This window comes from Diabrotica virgifera, chromosome 6, assembly GCF_917563875.1.
Source record: "Diabrotica virgifera virgifera chromosome 6, PGI_DIABVI_V3a".
Classification (NCBI taxonomy): domain Eukaryota; kingdom Metazoa; phylum Arthropoda; class Insecta; order Coleoptera; family Chrysomelidae; genus Diabrotica; species Diabrotica virgifera.
The window spans coordinates 84,048,026-84,070,817 of record NC_065448.1 but is presented as its reverse complement, the minus strand read 5'-3'; the positions used below and the strand labels follow the sequence as shown (position 1 = coordinate 84,070,817).

The window sequence follows — 22,792 nt, the reverse complement described above, 5'->3', positions numbered from 1 at the left end:
GACGCAGGTTCGCCTGTCGTTGTACAAGGGTTTCTAGGGAGACTGGTCGAGAGCAAAGCACGGACAGTACACGTAAATGTCTATGGAACCAACAACAACTCCATCAAACTTTCTTCTCTGTTGTCTTTTTAGCCTTCTGGACACCACCGTCCGGCATAACCCAGGAACACCAGAAACACCAGGACACGACACATGCCCCAGAGTGTTTTTCGGACTGTTTGCTTTTGCGGCCACTTTTTACATTCACTACAAACCCTGAAGAGGACAAAATCCTAAACGGGGACACCCATTGATAGCATTTCTACATAGCAATTTATTCTATACACGCAAATCAAACAATGAGAAGAAGTAAAATATATCACTTGAGAAAGGCACTTTGCCGAAACAGCTGTAGTAATAACATAGTTGTAATAAATTTTGTGGAAGTATAGAAAACAAACGTTTTTCAGTGTTTTATTTTGAGAAAAGTTTTAGCATTAAAAATAAACGAGTTACGCTCAAAATAAAGTTGGCCCGCTTTTTTTTTGTAAAAATCATGAAAATCTCGCCGTGTTTAGCTCTCCAAATGAAATTAATCGCTACCGCTTTACAAACAATTTACTTACCTATCTATTTTTTATATGATCTGTCAGTCTCACCGGTTTAAAGTGTTTGTTTTTGAAAGGGTTATAGTTGAGAAAGCTTGAATGGGTCACTAATCACGAGTGTATGCAAATTTTAAACAGCCATATCTTAACCAATTTTTGTCTTACGGAGAAACAAAAAAAACTAGTATATTTATAATAGCAATACCTACATTTTTTTACTCTTTAAAATTTTTCTTGTCACTAATACTTTTTAAAATATTTTGAAATAAATGAAATTTTTAAAAAAATTTTAGAAAATTTTTTTTTACTATAAAACCAAATGTTTTCAAAAATAAGCACTTCAAACCAATCTAACTTACAGTTCATATAAACAATACACATACAGTTAAAATAGATCCACGAGGAAAAATTTCCTGTAGTTGGCTGTATACCATTACAAAAACATAAAATCCTTTATAAAAGGTATATTTATTAAAATCCCTATACAGGGCTACATCAAAGACAGAACTAGTTTTCAATCGGTTGACCGATCATCATCAGTGCAATCTTAGAATCTACATGCAAGCCACCAAAGTAAAAATAACAGGGTAAAAACCCTTTACAATTGATCCGTCATCGGAACATATGACTAAGATGTGAATTATAACATGGATGATTAAGATATCCAATGTTTTTCGCCCGAGGTATCAATGAGCTCTATCTGACAAGTTCACATCATGACTGTATGGAAGCAAGTCTTGCTTTCTAGCACGATTCTAGCAAGATTCTAAGATTGCACTGATGATGATCGGTCAACCGATTGAAAACTAGTTCTGTCTTTGATGTAGCCCTGTATAGGGATTTTAATAAATATACCTTTTATAAAGGATTTTATGTTAAAATAGATGGTAAAGCCAAACGATTAATTTTATTTAGGGTGCTAAATAGAGGGAGGTTTTCACGATTTTTTTTATCAAAAAAAGGGGCCAACTTTTTTTTCAGTGTAACTCGTTTATTTTTGATGCTGTAAACTTTTGTAAAAAACAAATAATAAGCTTTTTTTCGATACTTTAAAAATGTTAATAAGGTTTTCCCGAAAAACGCTTCTTTCTTTTAGTCAAGGCGAAAACGGCGGATTCGAAAGGAAAAATATTCCCATGAGATTTTTTTTGCATAATCACATTCGTGAGACATCCCAGAATAAGGTTCAAGAAGTCGCCCATGTGAAAAGTGGGCCAATTTTTTTTTAACAATTTTTTTTAACCAAATTGCAAGAATCAATATTTTTGGCCTGAACAATTTTTTCTTTAATTTTTTGGACCATTCTGGACAAAAAAAAGGTCTCTTATAATTTTTCTCTGAAGTTGATCGTTTTCGACTTTAATTTTCGCAATTTAAAATTGAAAAAAACGAAAAATGGCGATTTTCAAGGCTTAATAACTCGGTTAAAAGTTATTATTATGAAAGTCAATATATGACTAAATCAAAGTTTAAAGCCCCCCCTACAAGATCCTGAAGAAATTTTTGTCATTATTTGATTACTAAGCTGTTATTTTTAAGTACAGTGGAACCTCGATAACTCGGATTAATCGGGACCGCGGCCGATCCGGGTTATCGAAAATCCGGGTTAGCCGGAGAGCATGGTAAAAATTAATAAAATACGGTATACTTATAGATAAAGACCGTTATAATTAAAGTAACATGAAATATATATGCACAGTACACATCTAACTTACCTATAGTTGTATAGAGTATGTATAGTATAGAATAGAGTATAGACAGTATAGAGTATTGTTCATTTCTAGGTAAAAAAACTCAGTCAGTCTTTGTCTGCCATCGGAACGATGTTATGTTATTTAAGAACAGTGGCTCTTTCATTGTTTAAAAGACCATTATTTAAAAAAGATTTTTTTAAAAGACAGTTGGAAATAAATAAAGGAATAACACGTGCCTCTGTTGTTTGTGATAGCCCAAAATAATGAACGTCGCTCTGCCGCTGCCTTGTGCCATGAGTCATTTTCACTATCATATAGTTCAAATTACACAAATACCCATTATCTCTCAAATATTATATTATGGTCAAAGCGAAGTTTTATCAATGAAACTCGATATTTTTAAGACAATCCAGAAGAGGCTACAGATAAAATGTTTTAACATAATATGTATGAAAAAAAAATACCTAGATATAGTTCTTACGATGTCAGTTGGACCAGAAGCATTTTTGGGGTCCGGTCAGTAATTCTACGAAGAGCATAGAAATAAAGATAAACCATATATACATTTGCTTGCTTCAAAATTGATCACTCCTTGTATTAGTCCACATGGACGCGGGTGTGGCTTATTACTTTCTAACGTATCTTATTGGGCAATACTGAAGAGTGATTGGTCAAATTGTTCGGAAGTGCTTAGGCTCAAATCATATCGTTATCTGGTCAAAATACCTTCTCATGTTTCAAAGGCGGCAAGCAATATAAACACTATGTAAACAGTGTCGTCGTCATAACTTACAATTATTTTATTTTTATAATACATTTTTTGTCTCATTTCTTTAGTACTTAAAAAATGAATAAGCACATTAAATTGCATTTGTAAGTATTATATACCTTTAATGATCAATTTTAAATTTTAATAACTGTATTGTTTATACAGGATGTCCCATATATTATGCGAGATTTAATGACGTCAATTTGCTCAGTCCGCTGATTGGATAATGTAATTAATGGAATTTTTCATGTTTCATATTTTTATTTTTTCCATATTTTCCTTTGTATGTGTCCATATCTAAGAGCCATATATGAGGAGAGGGAGTGTACATTGATTGAAGACTCTTGATTTTAGGTATTGGGGGTATTTTTTTTTCTTTAGAATAAAAGACAGTTTTCCGAGTGATGCCCAGGCCAATCTTATTATTTTTTTTTATTTCTTCGGTCTGATTTTTTTTATTTAATTTAGTGATTTGTCCTAGAATATCTCTTTTACTTGCTTTATTCTTGTTTGTGCCACTGTAATTATTGGTTCTCCTTGTTGATTGGTCATGGCTTTTGTTTTACTGTAAGCGATGTTCAGTCCCATCTTTGTCGATTCACTATCTAGTGCTTCCATCATTCTTTGTAATTCTTCACTATTTTCTGTTTTAATACAATATATATACTTACAAGTCAAAAGTGACATTTGGAAAAATTGTGTAGCTCATGTTCAAGTAAAATAAAAATATTATCTTGCTTTGTCACCAATATTAATGTCTTCTTCTTCTTTTCCTTCTTCTTCTTCTTCTTGTGTAGACATGACTCTGTCTGTTTTTCAATGTGCCTCCAGTAAGTTGTCATTCCATCGTTTTCGTGTTCTTCCCACTTAGGTTTGGATCCCGCGTATGAAAAAAAAGTTGATTAATAGTAAGCTGAAAATTTTTTAATAGCTTAATGGTGTCTAGTTGGAGAAACTTTGATATATGGGAACACTGGAACAGGGGAAGTTTTAATTGTGGAACAGGTTAAAAATTTGGAACGGCCCGACCACGAAAACGGCACATGTATTTTGTCCGACACAGACTTAAACTAAACAGACTTAAACTCTCCGAACAGAGATTAAACTCTCATGCAAAAATCAGCCTACTATTTATCACCAAATGGGCGTTTTAATGAGTGGAACATGTAGAATATGTCAAATGACAGGAACTTTGACAGGTGATAAATAGCAGTCTGATTTTTGCATGAGAGTTTAATCTCTGTTCGGAGAGTTTAAGTCTGACCGTTCCAAATTTTTAACCAGTTCCACAATTAAAACTGCCCCTGTTACAGTGTTCTCATATATCACAGTTTATCCGACTAGACACATTTTAAGCTATTAACAAGTTTTCAGCTTACTATTAATCAACTTTTTTTTCATACGCGGGATACAGACCTAACTGATCGTCTTCCTATTGGGGAACCGTCTCTCGCCGTCCTTACTATTTTGTTTTTTGTCATTTGGCTCATGTAGTTGTTCCATTATACTCTTCTGCTTTTTACCCAGTTATTAATGTTGTCCACCTTGCATATCTGTCGTATATCTGCACTTCTAGCTCTTCCCATATCCCATCGATTTTTCAAAGTATTTTCATCTCTGCTGTTTCTAGCATTCTTTCTGTCCTTTCTGTATCAAGTCGTGTTTCTGACGCGTATTTATGTCATTATTGGTCTGATAACTGTTATGTAAATTGCGCCTTTCACTTCTTTTCCAATATTGATGTGGTAGTTATAAACACAACAAGTGTCGAATCAAGTTCTGAACACACGGATAGTGATATATTTCAACTTGTCAAAAATATGTCCCATGTACAGTAGTAAAACTAATCTCTCCATTAGTCATGAATTAAGACAATTCGACTGGAAGACGAATTGTTCGTTTTCATGTAAGTATTTTATGTGTATATTCAAAGTGTAGTCTTATTTCTTTAGTTCTCAAATTAATAAGCACGTTAAATTTCATCTGTATTATGTATTTTTAATTATCTTTGGTGTCAATTTCATAAAGAAATGTGAACAATTAACAACATTATTACTGTTTAACAAATTAATATTGAACCATAATTTAAAAATAAAAGTTTACTCATTAATTTCTATTGCGCCGCCTATGTTTTACAAACGGCGCCGACAATCGGTGTCGAATTTTGCTTTTATACTGGTCCAACTGACATCGTAAGAACTTTACATACATTTTTATTGTTGAAATGTTTGTCTGATGAAAATCGGTTCGGGTTAGCCGGACTTCCGGGTTATCGGGGGCCGACTTATCGAGGTTCCACTGTAATAATAATAAGCGCCATGCACGTGTGCGGGGCTGTAAATGCCGAGTGCGAGAGAGAAGCTATTTCAGCAGTCCAATTGTGCATCTTACTCGCACTCACATTTACAGCAGCGTCAATACGATCTAACCACTCATTGTTATTAATTAAAAATAACAGCTTAGTAGTAAATTAATGACAAAGGTTTCTTCAGGATCATGTAGCGGCGACTTTAAACTTTGATTTAGTCACTTTCTGACTTTCAAAATAATAATTTTTAACCGAGTTATTAAGTCTTCAAAATGGCCATTTTCGCGTTTTTCAAATTTTAACTTGCTTATAACTCGAAAAAGATCAACTTTAGAGAAAAATTATAAGAGACCTTTTTTTTTCAGAATAGTCCAAAAACCTAAAAAAAATTAGTCCGGGCCAAAAATATTGATTTTTTGCAATTTGATTAAAAAAAATTGTTAAAAAAAATTGGCCCACTTTTCTCGTGGGCGACTTCTGGAACCTTATTCTGGGATGTCTCACGAATGTGATTATGCAAAAATATCTCATGGGAATATTTTTCCCAACGAACCCGCCGTTTCCGCCTTGTCTATTTGGTGATTTCGCGTTGAATTATTCGATTTGGAATTAGACGAATAAGAACGTATTTTTCATGAGCTATAACTTTGCTTCTACTCAATTTGTAGACTTTACTGGTACACCATTTTTCTTGTTTTTTTATAGGCTACACTTTTGCTAAAAATATTTTTTTCTATGAAATATTTACTTTTTGAGTTATTTGGGAAAAACGGTCTGAAAACGTAGTTTTTTTGTCGAAAAATCAACATTTTAAATCGCGAATAACTCGAAAAGTATTGACTTACGTAAAAAACTTTATAGAACAAAAGGTGCTCAAAATAAGTCAATTTATCCATTTCCGGCCTTATTTTAAATAAGCGTTTTCCACCCCGCGAGAAGGGGTAAATGTCACCCCCCAAGTAAAAGCAACCAACGGCACAAATTCAACTTTGAAGTGGAGGATAAGTAGAACCTAAATCCAAATTTTCATGCAATTCGGAGTTGCCACTGGAAATTACACTCCAAAACGGTCATTTATTGGGCTATTATTAACTACTATACATTTTATACAGCTTTCAAAAATAAGTACTTTGAACCGATGAAACTTACAGATCATAATATGATCAATACATATGCGAGTAAAAAACTTGTGAAGTGGTAAACAAGTTCATTTAAATGCTAATTAGGGGGTGATTTTCCCGATTTATTACCAAAAAAAGGGACCAACTTTATTTTGAGCGAACTATTTTACTTTTGATGCTAAAAATTTTTTTAAAAAGCAAGAAAGAGCATTTTTTAAACCCTTTAAAAAAGTTACAATGAGTTTTCCCAAAAAAATGCTTCGTTTTTTCGTTATGGCATGTTAAAATATTTGATTTGGAATTTAACGAACATGAACTTATTTTTCATTAGCTATAACTCTGCTTCTACTAGGTAAAGTGACCTAATATATACACCATGTTTTTCACTTTTTTAGGTGCTATATTTTTGATACGAATTTTTTGTCGACCAAATACTTACTTTTTGAGTTATTTGCGAAAAACCGTCTGAAAACGTGGCTATTTTGTAGAAAAATTAACATACTCACTCGCAAATAACTCGAAAAGTATTATCTTGGTGAAAAAAATTTATAGAACAAAAGTTGCATAGAATTAGTCATTTTATCCATTTCCGGACTTACTTCGAACATATATTTTTCACCCCCGAAAAGGGGTGAAACTCAACCCTATTACAAAAGCACACATCGGCACAATATCACTTTTTTTTCTTTGTCCTGTTAGCTATGCGTATGCCAAATTTCATGGCAATCTAAGCGGTTCTTTAAAATTTCGAGGTTTTGCAATATTTTCCCTTTAAAGAACGTACTATATTATGTAGGTACATACTTCCGATTTATACAGTTTTATACAATCTATTTTTACTTTTACCTGACGTTATTTGCTCAAATATGTAAAAAAATATGCAAATTAAAAATTATTTTATTCTATTCTGTTCTAGATATGGAAGTCAAAGTTGAAATTAAGAAAGAGTTTCCTGAAGATGAACAAAGATATGTAGAGAGTCAGCTATTCACATCTCTAGATCACAAAGAGTTGAAGAATGAACCAGAAGAAGCTAGTTCAGGTAAGATAAATAAAAAAAGTATACTCTACAGTGTGATGTAATACCTAAGTACTTATTAGATATGGGAGTCAAAGTTGAAACTAAGGAAGAGATCGCTGAAGATGAACAAGGATATGTTGAGAGCCTGCTAATTACACCTCAAGAGCTTAGAGACTTAAAGAATGAGCCATGTGAAGATAACTTGGGTAAGAGTAATAGTAACATTTTTTTATAGCTTTAATTCAATCTATAATTTATTCGTAGACTAAAACATAAAATGAATTCAACCATGACTTTTTTCTATTGTACCTACATTTTCATCGTTCTAGCTTGGTTCTGCAATATTTTAAGTAAATTGATTTTACAAGAATATGAACATTTTTTTTTACAAAATTTTCATTCCATTAGCACAATTTATTTGTTTCCGGTATCAAATCACTACAAAAAGGAATAGTTAAAACAGTAACAGTAAAAAAAAACCGTCAGCACCTCTGGTTCTGAGCCACTCAATTGTTACTTAACAAATTGTTCGCGCGCTTTTTCGATCGTTTGAAATGATTTAATACACAGAAGATTTTAAATTTGTATTTCAAGTTATTATGAATTTTTGAGGCGTGGAATCTTATTTTTAAAAGAAACTGAACATGTGAACATTATTACGTAATAAAACAAAAATGTGCAAGTTCCCTATTGCCAATTATTGTGTGCTTTTTTGTGGTGTCATTCAGTACTCTCTGTTAGATATTACAGGTCATATTAGGTTATATTAGGTTTGTTCTAGCAAACAGTCAAACTAGTCAGAAACCGTCAGCAAACAGTTGGTCAGTGAGAGAATATAATACACCAGTCACCAGTGCTATCCCCTCTACTCGCGCTGGTCCACTATTCACTGGTGGTTTCAAACCGTTTGAAACTGATGCTACGACAAACCTAATATAATGGAATTGTAGTTACTCCGTTCGCTCAACTCAGATTCATTCTGATAGATTCAGAGTAGGAAACATACAACTCAAAAATTTCTACCTCACACTATTAACAGCTTAAACAAACTTAGTCTTTCCTTACAAAAAGAAGAATACCAAACTCATAAAATTTTCGGTATTATATTCAAAATAAACTGCGCGTCATAGAAAACGAGCACCCTAAAAAATGGGTAATTTTTGAGGTCGCGTATCTCCTAAACATGTTGTCCGATTTAAGTGATTTTTTAAATATGTTATAGCATTATTTTTGTCAATATCCCTGTTATAATATTTTTGCTAAACAGGTAAATTTTCATTGTATACCGGGTGTACGAATCAAACTGTGTTTTTTTCTCAAAGTTTGCAACACCCTGTGGAATATCCTAGAATTTATAAAATACTGAAATCAAAACCCAACTATAGCCTCAGGTTTTCTTAACATTATGTTTTTTGATTCATCCGCTTATGTTGTATAATACAAAAGTTAGGTACTTTAACAACTAGCCATGTTCTTTTTCAGTACAGGGTGTTTCTTAACAAGTGCGGCAAACTTTAAGGGGTCTGTCGCATTAAAAAATGCATTAAACACTGCATTAAAAAATAATGACAGTTTGCTTTATAATCGTATGTCCGCAAATGCTTCGTTTCCGAGATACGGGATGTTGAATTTTTTCTTACAAACTGACGATTTATTTATTGCTTTAAAACCGGTTGAGATATGCAAATGAAATTTGGTGGGTTTTAAGACGTAGTTATTGCACATTTTTTGACATACAATTAAGAATTTTATATTCACCATTGGCGTGCATACGGGTAATATGATCGGTCATATTACCCGTGTGCACGCCAATAGTGAATATAAAATTCTTAATTGCAAGTCAAAAAATTCGCAATAATTATCTCTTAAAACCTACCAAATTTCATTTGCATATCTCGACCGGTTTTAGAGCAATAAAATAAATCGTCAGTTTGTAAAAAAAATTCAGCATCCCGTATCTCGTAAACGAAGCATTTGCAGACATAAGTCTATAAAGCAAACGGTCATTATTATTTTCATGCAGAATTGCCCCTTAAAGTTTGTCGCACTTACATATTTACAAACAACCTATACTGATGAAGAGCATGACTAGATGTTAAAGTACATAGCTTTTGTATTATCCAACATAAGCGAATGGATCAAAAAGCAGAGTGTTAAGAAAACCTGAGGCTATAGTTGGGTTTTAATTTCAGTATTTTATAAATGCTAGAATATTCCACAGAGTGTTGCGAACTTTGAGAAAAAAACAGTTTGATTCGTACACCCGGTATATAATGAAAATTTACCTGTGTAGCAAAAATATTATTACAGGGATATTCACAAAGAATAAGGGTATAGCATATTCAAAAAATCAATCAAATCTGACAACAGATTTAGGAGATACGCGACATCAAAAATGACCCATTTTTTAGGGTGCCCGTTTTCTATGACGCGCAGTTTATTTTTAATATAATACCGAAAATTTTATGACGCGCAGTGTATATAATTTCATTTGTTATAATTTAACATACTAGGTCTATCCAGAAATTTCGTTACGTTTTGATCTGTAGCCGCTAGGGGCGGGGCTAGCGCGGCCGCCTTAGCATCGTGGCGTTCCTCCGTTCAGTAGCTATCCAGCCGTGCTAGCGTGAAGTCACTGTCTCTTCTCGTTATTTTACAACAGCTGTTTGAAATTTGTGTCGCGATCGCGAAGTTTGTGCTGTATGGGGACAATGTGATACTGAAGGTGAAGTGCTTCAATGGTGCATTAAATTCAAAAATGACCGAACCAATGTGCACTATAAAGAACGAAGTGGACAGTCACGCATTGTGACTGATGAACTTGTCTCTTCAATTTAAGTGGGAGATGTTTCCTCATCCGCCGTATAGTCTAGCTAGAGTCTAGATCTTGCACCAGCACAACGCATCGCTTTGATGACGATGCGGAGCTAAGGGACGGCGTTGAACATCTGGTTGAAGTCTAAGACGGCAGAATTTTATGACAATGGTATTGCAAAGGTAGTTAATCGCTATGATAAGTGCCTAAATTTCTTGGGAGATTATGTAGAAAAATAGTTGTATTTGAGTGTATCTTTCAATTTGAGTGTATATAATCAAATCTTTTTCTTGTACTTGTTTATTTTTCTATTCCAAAACATAACGTACTTTCTGGATAGCCTGATAATATTATACTTAATAATAATTGTATTATGCGCGCGGTTTATATTATTAGATATTAATATTATTGTTGTTTGGTTGTTTGTTTTTAATCTTAATCTTAATATTGGCTGTGAGTACGTGTGCTTGGTTATATAGTAATTTCCAGCCACTGCTAGTCTGTTAAAATGTAACTAACGTGTAAATGTAACGGAAAAAATTACTAGACAATAATTACTAAAATTACTAGACAGTTGTGTCTAGTGTTGGAAAATTCTCGAGAATGTAAAATCGGAGAATATTCTCGATATGGAGAATTTTCTGAGAATGAACCATCCGACGCACTTAGGGATATTGTTAAACATGAAATAGGGTATTAAAAATCATGAAATTATATACATAATTATGAGACGAAACAACAGTGTTCTTTATTATATAAACTTACGTGCATAGAAATCGGCCTACCTAAAAATTTGGTCATTTTTGAAGTCTCGTATTTCCTAAACCTGTTGGCCGATTTAAGTGATTTTTTTAATGTTATAGCCTTATTCTTCAACAATATCGCTGTAATAATATTATTGCTAAACAGATAAGTGTTATTTTATACCGGGTGTAACAATGATAGTGTTTTTTCCTCAAAGTTCGGAACATCCTGTGGAATATTCTAGCGTATATAAAATATTGAAATTAAAACTCAACTGTAGCCTTAGGCTTTCGTAACATTTTGCTTTTTGATGAATTCGCTTATGTTGGATAATAAAAAAGTTAGGTACTTTAACAACTAGCAACGTTCTTCATCAATACAGGGTGTTTCTAAATAAGTGCGACAAACTAGGGGAAATTCTGCATGAAAAATAATGACCGTTTCATTTATAAACATATGTCCGCAAATGCTTCTTTTTCGAGATACGGGATGTTGAATTTTTTTTACAAACTGACGATTTATTTACTGCTCTAAAACCGGTTGAGATATGCAAATGAAATTTGGTAGGTTTTAAGAAGTAGTTTTTGTGCATTTTTTAGCATACAAATAAGAATTTTATATTTACCATTGGCGTGCATACAGGTCATATTAATCGGTCATCTTAACCGTATGCACGCCAATGGTGAATATAAAATTCTTAGTTGTATGCCAAAAAATTCGCAATAACTACCTCTTAAAACCTACCAAAGGCTATAGCGGGATAAGATGGTAAAATCTGCACTCGGCTGGATTCTTAGTTGGGATTGGGCAATCGAAAGTACATAATTCAAAAACCCCCTAACCAAATTTTTAGCTCCCTATGTGACCCCAGGTCTCCCCCATCGAAAAAAATGTGTTTTTTCGAAAAACATTTTTTTGGAGCGACCTTTTGCTTTAAAAAATGTGAAAAAAATTGTGAGTGTACATTATTATACCCAAAATGACACTGATTTTTTTCAGATTTTTTGGATCAAAGTTGACGCCAAAAAAAATTTTTGAATTTTTCAAAAAATTTTTAGGTTATGTAGGTAATTTTTGGCTAGCTCCGACAAAATTTTTTTTAGTGTATTTTTTTCCGTTCTTTTTAATGGCAGGGATAGTTTTGACATTTTCTCGCCGGAAATTGCTCAAAATTCGAAAAAACCCATTTTTTTGGTTCCCCCCCTCATATTTTTAGTGTTTACTGAACCATCTTTTCTTTAAAAAATCTGAAAAAAATTAAGAACATACATCGATGCCCAAAAATATACTGGTTTTTTTTTCAGATTTTTTTGATCAAAATTGAAAAATTTTGAATTTTTCAAAAAAATTTTAGGTTATGTAGGTAATATTTGGCGAGCTTCGACATATTTTTTTTTAGTGTATTTTTTTCCTTTCTTTTGAATGGCTGGGATAGTTTTGCCATTTTCTCGCCGGAAATTGCTCAAAATTCGAAAAAACCAATTTTTTGGTTCCCCCCTCATATTTTTAGTGTTTATCTGAAAAAACTTATGAACATACATTGATGCCCAAAAATATACTGGTTTATTTTTCAGATTTTTTGGATCCAAATTGAAAAATTTTGAATTTTTCAAAAAAATTTTAGGTTATGTAGGTAATTTTTGGCTAGCTCCGAAATAATTTTTTTTAGTGTATATTTTTCCGTTCTTTTGAATGGCTGAGATAGTTTTGCCATTTTCTCGCCGGAAATTGCTCAAAATTCGAAAAAACCCATTTTATTGGTTCCCCCCTCATATTTTTAGTGTTTACTGAGCCATCTTTTCTTTAAAAAATCTGAAAAAAATTATGAACATACATTGATGCCCAAAACTATACTGTTTTTTTTCAGATTTTTTGGATCAAAATTGAAAAATTTTGAATTTTTCAAAAAAATTTTAGGTTATGTATTTAATATTTTGCGAGCTCCGACATAATTTTTTTTAGTGTATTTTTTTCCGTTCTTTTGAATGGCTGGGATAGTTTTGCCATTTTCTCGCCGGAAATTGCTCAAAATTCGAAAAAAAAAATTTTTTGGTTCCCCCCTCATATTTTTAGTGTTTACTGAGCGATTTTTTCTTTAAAAAATCTGAAAAAACTTATTATACATTGATGCCCAAAAATATACTGTTTTTTTTTCAGATTTTTTGGATCAAAATTGAAAAATTTTGAATTTTTCAAAAAATTTTTAGGTTATGTAGGTAATTTTTGGCTAGCTCCGAAATAATTTTTTTTAGTGTATATTTTCCGTTCTTTTGAATGGCTGGGATAGTTTTGCCATTTTCTCGCCGGAAATTGCTCAAAATTCGAAAAAACCCATTTTTTTTTTGTTCCCCCCCTCATATTTTTAGTGTTTACTGAGCGATCTTTTCTTTAAAAAATCTGAAAAAAATTATGAACATACATTGATGCCCAAAAATATACTGTTTTTTTTTTCAGATTTTTTGGATCAAAATTGAAAAATTTTGAATTTTTCAAAAAATTTTTAGGTTATGTAGGTAATATTTGGCGAGCTCCGACATAATTTTTTTTAGTGTATATTTTTCCGTTCTTTTGAATGGCTGGGATAGTTTTGCCATTTTCTCGCCGGAAATTGCTCAAACTTCGAAAAAACCCATTTTTTGGTTCCCCCCCTCATATTTTTAGTGTTTACTGAGCGATTTTTTCTTTAAAAAATCTGAAAAAACTTATGAACATACATCGATGCCCAAAAATATACTGGTTTTTTTTTCAGATTTTTTGGATCAAAATTGAAAAATTTTGAATTTTTCAAAAATTTTTTAGGTTATGTAGGTAATTTTTGGCTAGCTCCGACATATATTTTTTTAGTGTATATTTTTCCGTTCTTTTGAATGGCTGGGATAGTTTTGCCATTTTCTCGCCGGAAATTGCTCAAAATTCGAAAAAACCAATTTTTTGGTTCCCCCCTCATATTTTTAGTGTTTATCTGAAAAAACTTATGAACATACATTGATGCCCAAAAATATACTGGTTTATTTTTCAGATTTTTTGGATCCAAATTGAAAAATTTTGAATTTTTCAAAAAAATTTTAGGTTATGTAGGTAATTTTTGGCTAGCTCCGAAATAATTTTTTTTAGTGTATATTTTTCCGTTCTTTTGAATGGCTGAGATAGTTTTGCCATTTTCTCGCCGGAAATTGCTCAAAATTCGAAAAAACCCATTTTATTGGTTCCCCCCTCATATTTTTAGTGTTTACTGAGCCATCTTTTCTTTAAAAAATCTGAAAAAAATTATGAACATACATTGATGCCCAAAACTATACTGTTTTTTTTCAGATTTTTTGGATCAAAATTGAAAAATTTTGAATTTTTCAAAAAAATTTTAGGTTATGTATTTAATATTTTGCGAGCTCCGACATAATTTTTTTTAGTGTATTTTTTTCCGTTCTTTTGAATGGCTGGGATAGTTTTGCCATTTTCTCGCCGGAAATTGCTCAAAATTCGAAAAAAAAAATTTTTTGGTTCCCCCCTCATATTTTTAGTGTTTACTGAGCGATTTTTTCTTTAAAAAATCTGAAAAAACTTATTATACATTGATGCCCAAAAATATACTGTTTTTTTTTCAGATTTTTTGGATCAAAATTGAAAAATTTTGAATTTTTCAAAAAATTTTTAGGTTATGTAGGTAATTTTTGGCTAGCTCCGAAATAATTTTTTTTAGTGTATATTTTCCGTTCTTTTGAATGGCTGGGATAGTTTTGCCATTTTCTCGCCGGAAATTGCTCAAAATTCGAAAAAACCCATTTTTTTTTTGTTCCCCCCCTCATATTTTTAGTGTTTACTGAGCGATCTTTTCTTTAAAAAATCTGAAAAAAATTATGAACATACATTGATGCCCAAAAATATACTGTTTTTTTTTTCAGATTTTTTGGATCAAAATTGAAAAATTTTGAATTTTTCAAAAAATTTTTAGGTTATGTAGGTAATATTTGGCGAGCTCCGACATAATTTTTTTTAGTGTATATTTTTCCGTTCTTTTGAATGGCTGGGATAGTTTTGCCATTTTCTCGCCGGAAATTGCTCAAACTTCGAAAAAACCCATTTTTTGGTTCCCCCCCTCATATTTTTAGTGTTTACTGAGCGATTTTTTCTTTAAAAAATCTGAAAAAACTTATGAACATACATCGATGCCCAAAAATATACTGGTTTTTTTTTCAGATTTTTTGGATCAAAATTGAAAAATTTTGAATTTTTCAAAAATTTTTTAGGTTATGTAGGTAATTTTTGGCTAGCTCCGACATATATTTTTTTAGTGTATATTTTTCCGTTCTTTTGAATGGCTGGGATAGTTTTGCCATTTTCTCGCCGGAAATTGCTCAAAATTCGAAAAAACCCATTTTTTGGTTCCCCCCTCATATTTTTAGTGTTTACTGAGCGATCTGTTCTTTAAAAAATCTGAAAAAAATTATGAACATACATTGATGCCCAAAAACATACTTTTTTTTCAGGTTTTTTGGATCAAAATTGAGGCCAGAAAAAATTATTGAATTTTTCAAAAAATTTTTAGGGTAATTTTTGGTTAGCTCCGATATAATTTTTTTAGTGTATTTTTTTCCGTTCTTTTGAATGGCTTGGATAGTTTTGCCATTTTCTCGCCGGAAATTGCTCAAAATTCGAAAAAACCCATTTGGTTTTCCCCCCTCATATTTTTATTGTTTACTGAGCGATATTTTCTTAAAATAATCTGAAAAAAATTATGAACATAAATTGTATGCCCAAAAACATACTGATTTTTTTTAGGTTTTTTGGATTAACATTTTACCCAGGGAAATTTTTTGAATTTTTCAAAAAAAATCGGTTATGTAAGCCATTTTTGACAGACTTCGAAATAATTTGTGTATTTTTTTTTCGTTCTTTTGAATAACTGGGTTAGATTTGCAATTTTCTCTCCGGGACTTCCTCACAATTCGAAAAGAGCCATTTCTTTGTGTCCCCCTATGTGTGCACATAAACTCAATTGCATGTCAATAAATAACGATTTTGATGTCAATAAATAACGATTTTCCGTTATTTTGAATAGCGTGATCAGGTTTTTTGAGAAGAGAAGGTAGCCATTTTGAGAAGAGAATGCATAAAATACGACAAACTCCCTTTGTTGATATTTTTCCTATGTTTTTAGTAGACAACCTTTACCCTTAACTATAGGTACATGGCTACCTTAATTATATTATGTATAGATCAATGCATAGATATTTCTTCGTCTTAGTTGTGTTTTCCGATTTCTCAATTGAAACTACCATATTCATATTAATATTACCTTTTGCGTATTTATTAATTAAGTTAGGTAATTGAAAGTTAATTTTTTGATACGCTAGAGTACCTATTTTAAAAAATATATCAATATTAAAAATATTTAAATATATATAGACATTATTAATGTTATTAATAAGGAATTATAAGTAATTAATAAGTAATAAGTAATTATTAAAAACGTTTTCACAGCATGAAATATGCCATACAGTTATAGGCAAACGTTTATTTTCAACTTTATTTGTTTTATTAATTTTACTTTTCAAAGGTGTAAAGTAAATAAAATTATTCGTTAAAAGTTACATTTTAAATAAGCAAACACGTTTGAACCGTAATCAAATTATTTCCATAAATGTAGCTTACTAAATAAGTATAGACAAGGCGGAAACGGCGGGTTCGTTGGGAAAAAAATTCCCATGAGATATTTTTGCATAATCACATTCGTCAGACATCCCAGAATAAGGATCAAGAAGTCGCCCACGTGAAAAGTGGGCCAATTTTTTTTTAACAATTTTTTTTAATCAAATTGCGAAAATCAATATTTTTGGACCGAACTAATTTTTTTTAGGTTTTTTGGACCATTCTGGACAAAAAAGGTCTCATAATTTTTCTCTGAAGTTGATCTTTTTCGAGTTATAAGCAATTTAAAATTTGAAAAACGCAAAAACGGCCATTTTTAAGACTTAATAACTCGGTTAAAAATTATTATTATTAAAGTCAGAAAGTGAGAAATCAAAGTTTAAAGTCTCCGCTACATGATCCTGAAGAAATCTGGGTCATTAATTTACTACTAAGCTGCTATTTTTAATTAATAAAAATGAGCGGTTAAGTTGTATTGACGCGGTTGTAAATGTGAGTGCGAGTAAGATGCATAATTATTGGACTGCTGGAATGGCTTCTCTCTTGCACTCAGCATTTACAGACGTCGCACACGTGCATGGTGCTTATTATTATTACTTAAAAATAACAGGTTAGTAATAAAATAATGACAAACATTTTTTCAGGATCTTGTAGGAGGGGCTTTAAACTTTGATTTAGTCATATATTGACTTTCATAATAATAACTTTTAACCGAGTTATTAAGCCTTGAAAATCGGCATTTTTCGTTTTTTTCAATTTTAAATTGCTTATAAGTCGAAAACGATCAACTTTAGAGAAAAATTATAAGAGATCTTTTTTGTCCAGAATAGTCCAAAAAATTAAAAAAAAAATTGTTCGGGCCAAAAATATTGGTTCTTGCAATATGATTAAAAAAAAAATGTTAAAAAAAAATTGGCCCACTTTTCACGTGGGCGACTTCTTGAACCTTATTCTGGGATGTCTCACGAATGTGATTATGCAAAAAAATCTCATGGGAATATTTTTCCCTTCGAACCCGCCGTTTTCGCCTTGTCTAGTATGTGAATATCTACATATTTATATTTTCAATCCATAATATACATAGATAGAATAATAATACAATAATACTATATACAGTATATTTTTGGGCATCAATGTATGTTCATAATTTTTTTCAGATTTTTTAAAGAACAGATCGCTCAGTAAACACTAAAAATATGAGGGGGGGAACCAAAAAATTGGGTTTTTTTCGAATTTTGAGCAATTTCCGGCGAGAAAATGGCAAAACTATCCCAGCCATTCAAAAGAACGGAAAAATATACACTAAAAAAAATATGTCGGAGCTAGCCAAAAATTGCCTACAAAACCTAAAAATTTTTTGAAAAATTCAAAATTTTTCAATTTTTATCCAAAAAATCTGAAAAAAAAACCAGTATATTTTTGGGCATCAATGTATGTTCATAATTTTTTTCAGATTTTTTAAAGAAAATATCGCTCAGTAAACACTAAAAATATGAGGAAGGGAATCAAAAAATGGGTTTTTTCGAATTTTGAGCAATTTCCGGCGAGAAAATGGCAAAACTATCCCAGCTATTCAAAAGAACGGAAAAAAATACACTAAAAAAAATTATGTCGGAGCTCGCCAAAAAATACCTACATAACCTAAAAATTTTTTAAAAATTCAAAATTTTTCAATTATGATCCAAAAAATCTGAAAAAAAATAGTATATTTTTGGGCATCAATGTATGTTCATAATTTTTTTCAGATTTTTTAAAGAAAATATCGCTCAGTATAAACTAAAAATATGAGGGGGGGGGGGACCAAAAAAATGGGTTTTTTCGAATTTTGAGCAATTTCCGGCGAGAAAATGGCAAAACTATCTCTGCCATTAAAAAGAACGGAAAAAAATACACTAAAAAAATTTTGTCGGAGCTAGCCAAAAATTACCTACATAACCTAAAATTTTTTTGAAAAATTCAAAATTTTTCAATTTTGATCCAAAAAATCTGAAAAAAAAAACCAGTATATTTTTGGGCATCAATGTATGTTCATAATTTTTTTCAGATTTTTTAAAGGAAAGATCGCTCAGTAAACACTAAAAATATGAGGGGGGGAACCAAAAAAATGGGTTTTTTCGAATTCTGAGCAATTTCCGGCGAGAAAATGGCAAAACTATCCCAGCCATTCAAATGAACGGAAAAAATACACTAAAAAAAATTATGTCGGAGCTCGCCAAAAATTACCTACATAACCAAAAATTTTTTTTAAAAATTCAAAATTTTTCAATTTTGATCCAAAAAATCTGAAAAAAAAAACCAGTATATTTTTGGGAATCAATGTATGTTCATAATTTTTTTCAGATTTTTTAAAGAAAAGATCGCTCAGTAAACACTCAAAATATGAGGGGGGAACCAAAAAATGGGTTTTTTCGAATTTTGAGCAATTTCCGGCGAGAAAATGGCAAAACTATCCCAGCCATTCAAAAGAACGGAAAAAAATACACTAAAAAAAATTATGTCGGAGCTCGCCAAATATTACCTACATAACCTAAAAATTTTTTGAAAAATTCAAAATTTTTCAATTTTGATCCAAAAAATCTGAAAAAAGAAACAGTATAGTTTTGGGCATCAATGTATGTTCATAATTTTTTTCAGATTTTTTAAAGAAAAGATGGCTCAGTAAACACTAAAAATATGAGGGGGGAACCAAAAAAATGGGTTTTTTCGAATTTTGAGCAATTTCCGGCGAGAAAATGGCAAAACTATCCCTACCATTAAAAAGAACGAAAAAAAATACACTAAAAAAAATTTTGTCGGAGCTAGCCAAAAATTACCTACATAACCTAAAATTTTTTTGAAAAATTCAAAAATTTTTTCTGGCGTCAATTTTGATCAAAAAAATCTGAAAAAAATCAGTGTGATTTTGGGTATAATAATGTACACTCAAGATTTTTTTCACATTTTTTAAAGCAAAAGATCGCTCCAAAAAAATGTTTTTCGAAAAAACACATTTTTTTCGATAGGGGACACCTGGGGTCACATAGGGAGCTAAAAATTTGGTTAGGGGGTTTTTGAATCATGTACTTTCGATTGCCCAATCCCAACTAAGAATCCAGCCGAGTGCAGATTTTACCATCTTATCCCGCTATAGCCTTTCATTTGTATATCTCAACCGGTTTTAGAGTAGTAAATAAATCGTCAGTTGGTAAGAAAAAATCCAACATGCCGTATCTCGAAAACGAAGCATTTGCGGACATATGTTTATAAATGAAACGGTCATTATTTTTCATGCAGAATTTCGCCTTAAAGTTTGTAGCACTTATTTAGAAACACCCTGTATTGACGAAGAACGTTGCTAATAGTTGTTAAAATACCTAACTTTTTTATTATCCAACATAAGCGAATGAATCAAAAAGCAAAAGGTTAAGAAAGCCTAAGGCTACAGTTTAGTTTTAATTTCAATATTTTATATACGCTAGAATATTCCACAGGGTGTTCCGAACTTTGAGGAAAAAACACACTATGATTGTTACACCCGGTATACAATAACACTTACCTACTTGTTTAGCAATAATATTAGTACATCGATATTGTTAAAAAATAAGGCTATAACATACTAAAAAAATCACGTAAATCGGCCAACAGGTTTAGGAAATACGAGACTTCAAAAATGACCAAATTTTTAAGTGGGCCGATTTCTATGCACGTAAGTTTATATAAAAAAATACAAAACCAAGAGAAAACACAAATTTTATTTGATAAAATAATGAAATTTTCTTCTTAACAGCAAATGATGGATGTGGTGATCTAATCTGAAAAAGACGAGACCTCAGATTCAGAATCTATTTCTATCATTAGCTCATCCTGGTCATCCGCATTCTGCATTTCAATGTACTGATGAGAAGTTGTGGGATTTTGTTTTTCACAAGTTGGCAGCTCAGTCATGGATTGGTCTACGTCTAACAATTTTAAATTGTGAGCAATAAAAGTTACCTTACAAGCCTGCTCAGCAGTAAGCCGGTTTCTTTTAGAGGAGTGGCATAGTGGAAAAAAACCATAAGTACTGAAACTTCTTTCAGTCTCTGCACTGGATTAAGGCATGCTTAATATATCAACTGCTATTTTAGTTAATTTTTTTTCGAAACATGTACCTTTACACCATATGATTGGGTCTAGTTTTTCAATTGATTTTATAACGTATGGTTTTCCAAAAAAATCCCTTTAGACCGATAAAGTGCTAAATCTGCCATTGTTTCAGCCGAGTCATCACCATATTTTAAAATTGCTAAATTATCTATTAACTCAGTTCCCTCAACTTAATTGAACACTTTTCTAAATATTTGCAAGTTAATATAGCACTATAACAACAAGTACTGACACTCTATACACTCTAGCAAGTGGTTGATGAGATTCCCTAGCCCCGGCTACTTCTATTTTCGGGGATTTTATCTAAAATCGTGTGATTTTTCGGCCGGCCAAAAAAGCATTTCATGAGCGGAGCAGCAAGTAGGTGTTTGGGCTTCAAGAATAATAATGTTTGGGATGCAAAAAATATACTAGGTGAATTGGCCACACCATATACATATTTTTTAAATTACAATAATTTGACCCATATCTAGATTTTATTTCTATTTCGGTTTTTTGTAAATATAGAAAATTCTCGCCGAGAATATTCTTGTTCTCGAGAATATTCTCTTCTTACATCACTAGTTACAGTTGAGTCCTTGAATCTTTACCCGTGCGTCATCATTTAAAGCAGGAGTTCCCAACCGGTGGTACGCGTACCACTGGTGGTACGAGTCACGTGGGTGAAACAAGCGATTAAGCTGGGCATCTGTCTACGAAGCCAGTGCAGTTGTTGTGCTTCCATATTAAGCTATGAGCAGTTTTTGGTGAACCCTGGGACTTCAAAGGATAGTGCTAAAAAATCTAAACCGCAAGGCTAATCGGAAATACCACGAAAGCTACTTACAATGTGGTTTTATAGTGAAGTCTGGCACAAAACATAGTGACAATCCTATTCTTCAATGTGTTGCTTGTTTCGAAACGCTTTCGAATCAAAGCATGAAGCCTTCTATGCTGATGTCATCAACACACAAACCACTCTGATGTAGTTGGTAAGCTGATCGAATCTTTTTAAAGAGAATCTACTATTTTTAAGAAAGAAAATAAATGCATGACTAGCTTTGTAAATATGATACATACTAACTTAATAAAGATATCCTACCTTGCTAGATGTAGAATTGCAAATGATGGAAAGGCTCACACAATAGGTGAGACCCTTTTACTACCGGCCGTTGTGAAAATGGCTCAAACCGTGTTAGGAGAAAAGGCAGCCAAAGAAATTTAAAAAATACAATTGTCAAAAAACACAGTGTCTACACTACAATCACAATAAAGATGCACTAGAAATAAACAAGCACGAGGAGCACTCCTAAATCATGATTTGTGTCTCAGATTAGCGAATCGACTATATGTATTCCAATATTATATTAAAGAACAACTTTGTTTAAAACTTCAAGAGTGCACATATTTTGCATTTCAAGTAGACGAAAGCACCGATATAACAAATAGCTCAGGTATTCGTATTTGTACGATTTGATTTTTATGAAGAAGTTATAGAAGAGTTTTTGTTCTGCAAACAACTTGAATTGAACACTACAGAGGAACTCATATGTCAGGTAAATTTACAGGGCTAGCAGCAAAAATAAAGAAAATTGCTCCTGAATGCCGAAGTACACATGGTGTCATACACCGAGAAGTATTAGAATTAGAAATAATTAGTAGATATATTTCTAAAAAATTAAAATGGGGGGGGGGGCTTCCTTCTATTTCATGCCCCTCCCCTTGGTGGTACGCCAAAATCTTCAAAATATTTCAGGTGGTACGCAGTTGCTAGAAGGTTGGGAATCCCTGATTTAAAGCGTACGAAATAAGTCGACGATAAGTCGGAAATCGAAATTTACTAAACGCAACAGCAAGTGACAGTAAAGCGCTGGTTTCCTCGAAAGCGGTGCCGACAAGCTGCGATCGTAACACTGCGATGAATGACATCATAAAAAACTGTACCATGCAAAATAATAGCGTTGGTTTCCAAGGATGCGTTGG

At 32.1% G+C, this 22,792-nt stretch overlaps 1 protein-coding gene across 4 annotated transcripts in view; it reads left to right on the top strand.

Annotated features, from left to right (window-relative positions):
- LOC126886508 (zinc finger protein 501-like) overlaps positions 1-22,792 on the top strand; it is a 92,515-nt gene that overhangs the window by 16,324 nt on the left and 53,399 nt on the right. For 3 of the 4 annotated variants that reach the window (XM_050653475.1, XM_050653472.1, XM_050653471.1), the window contains exons 3-4: positions 7,396-7,521; positions 7,581-7,706. In XM_050653475.1, coding sequence (XP_050509432.1) covers positions 7,396-7,521; positions 7,581-7,706 — 252 coding nt within the window. The remainder of the gene's footprint in view (positions 1-7,395; positions 7,522-7,580; positions 7,707-22,792) is intronic. The other variant, XM_050653473.1, reaches the window with a different exon arrangement.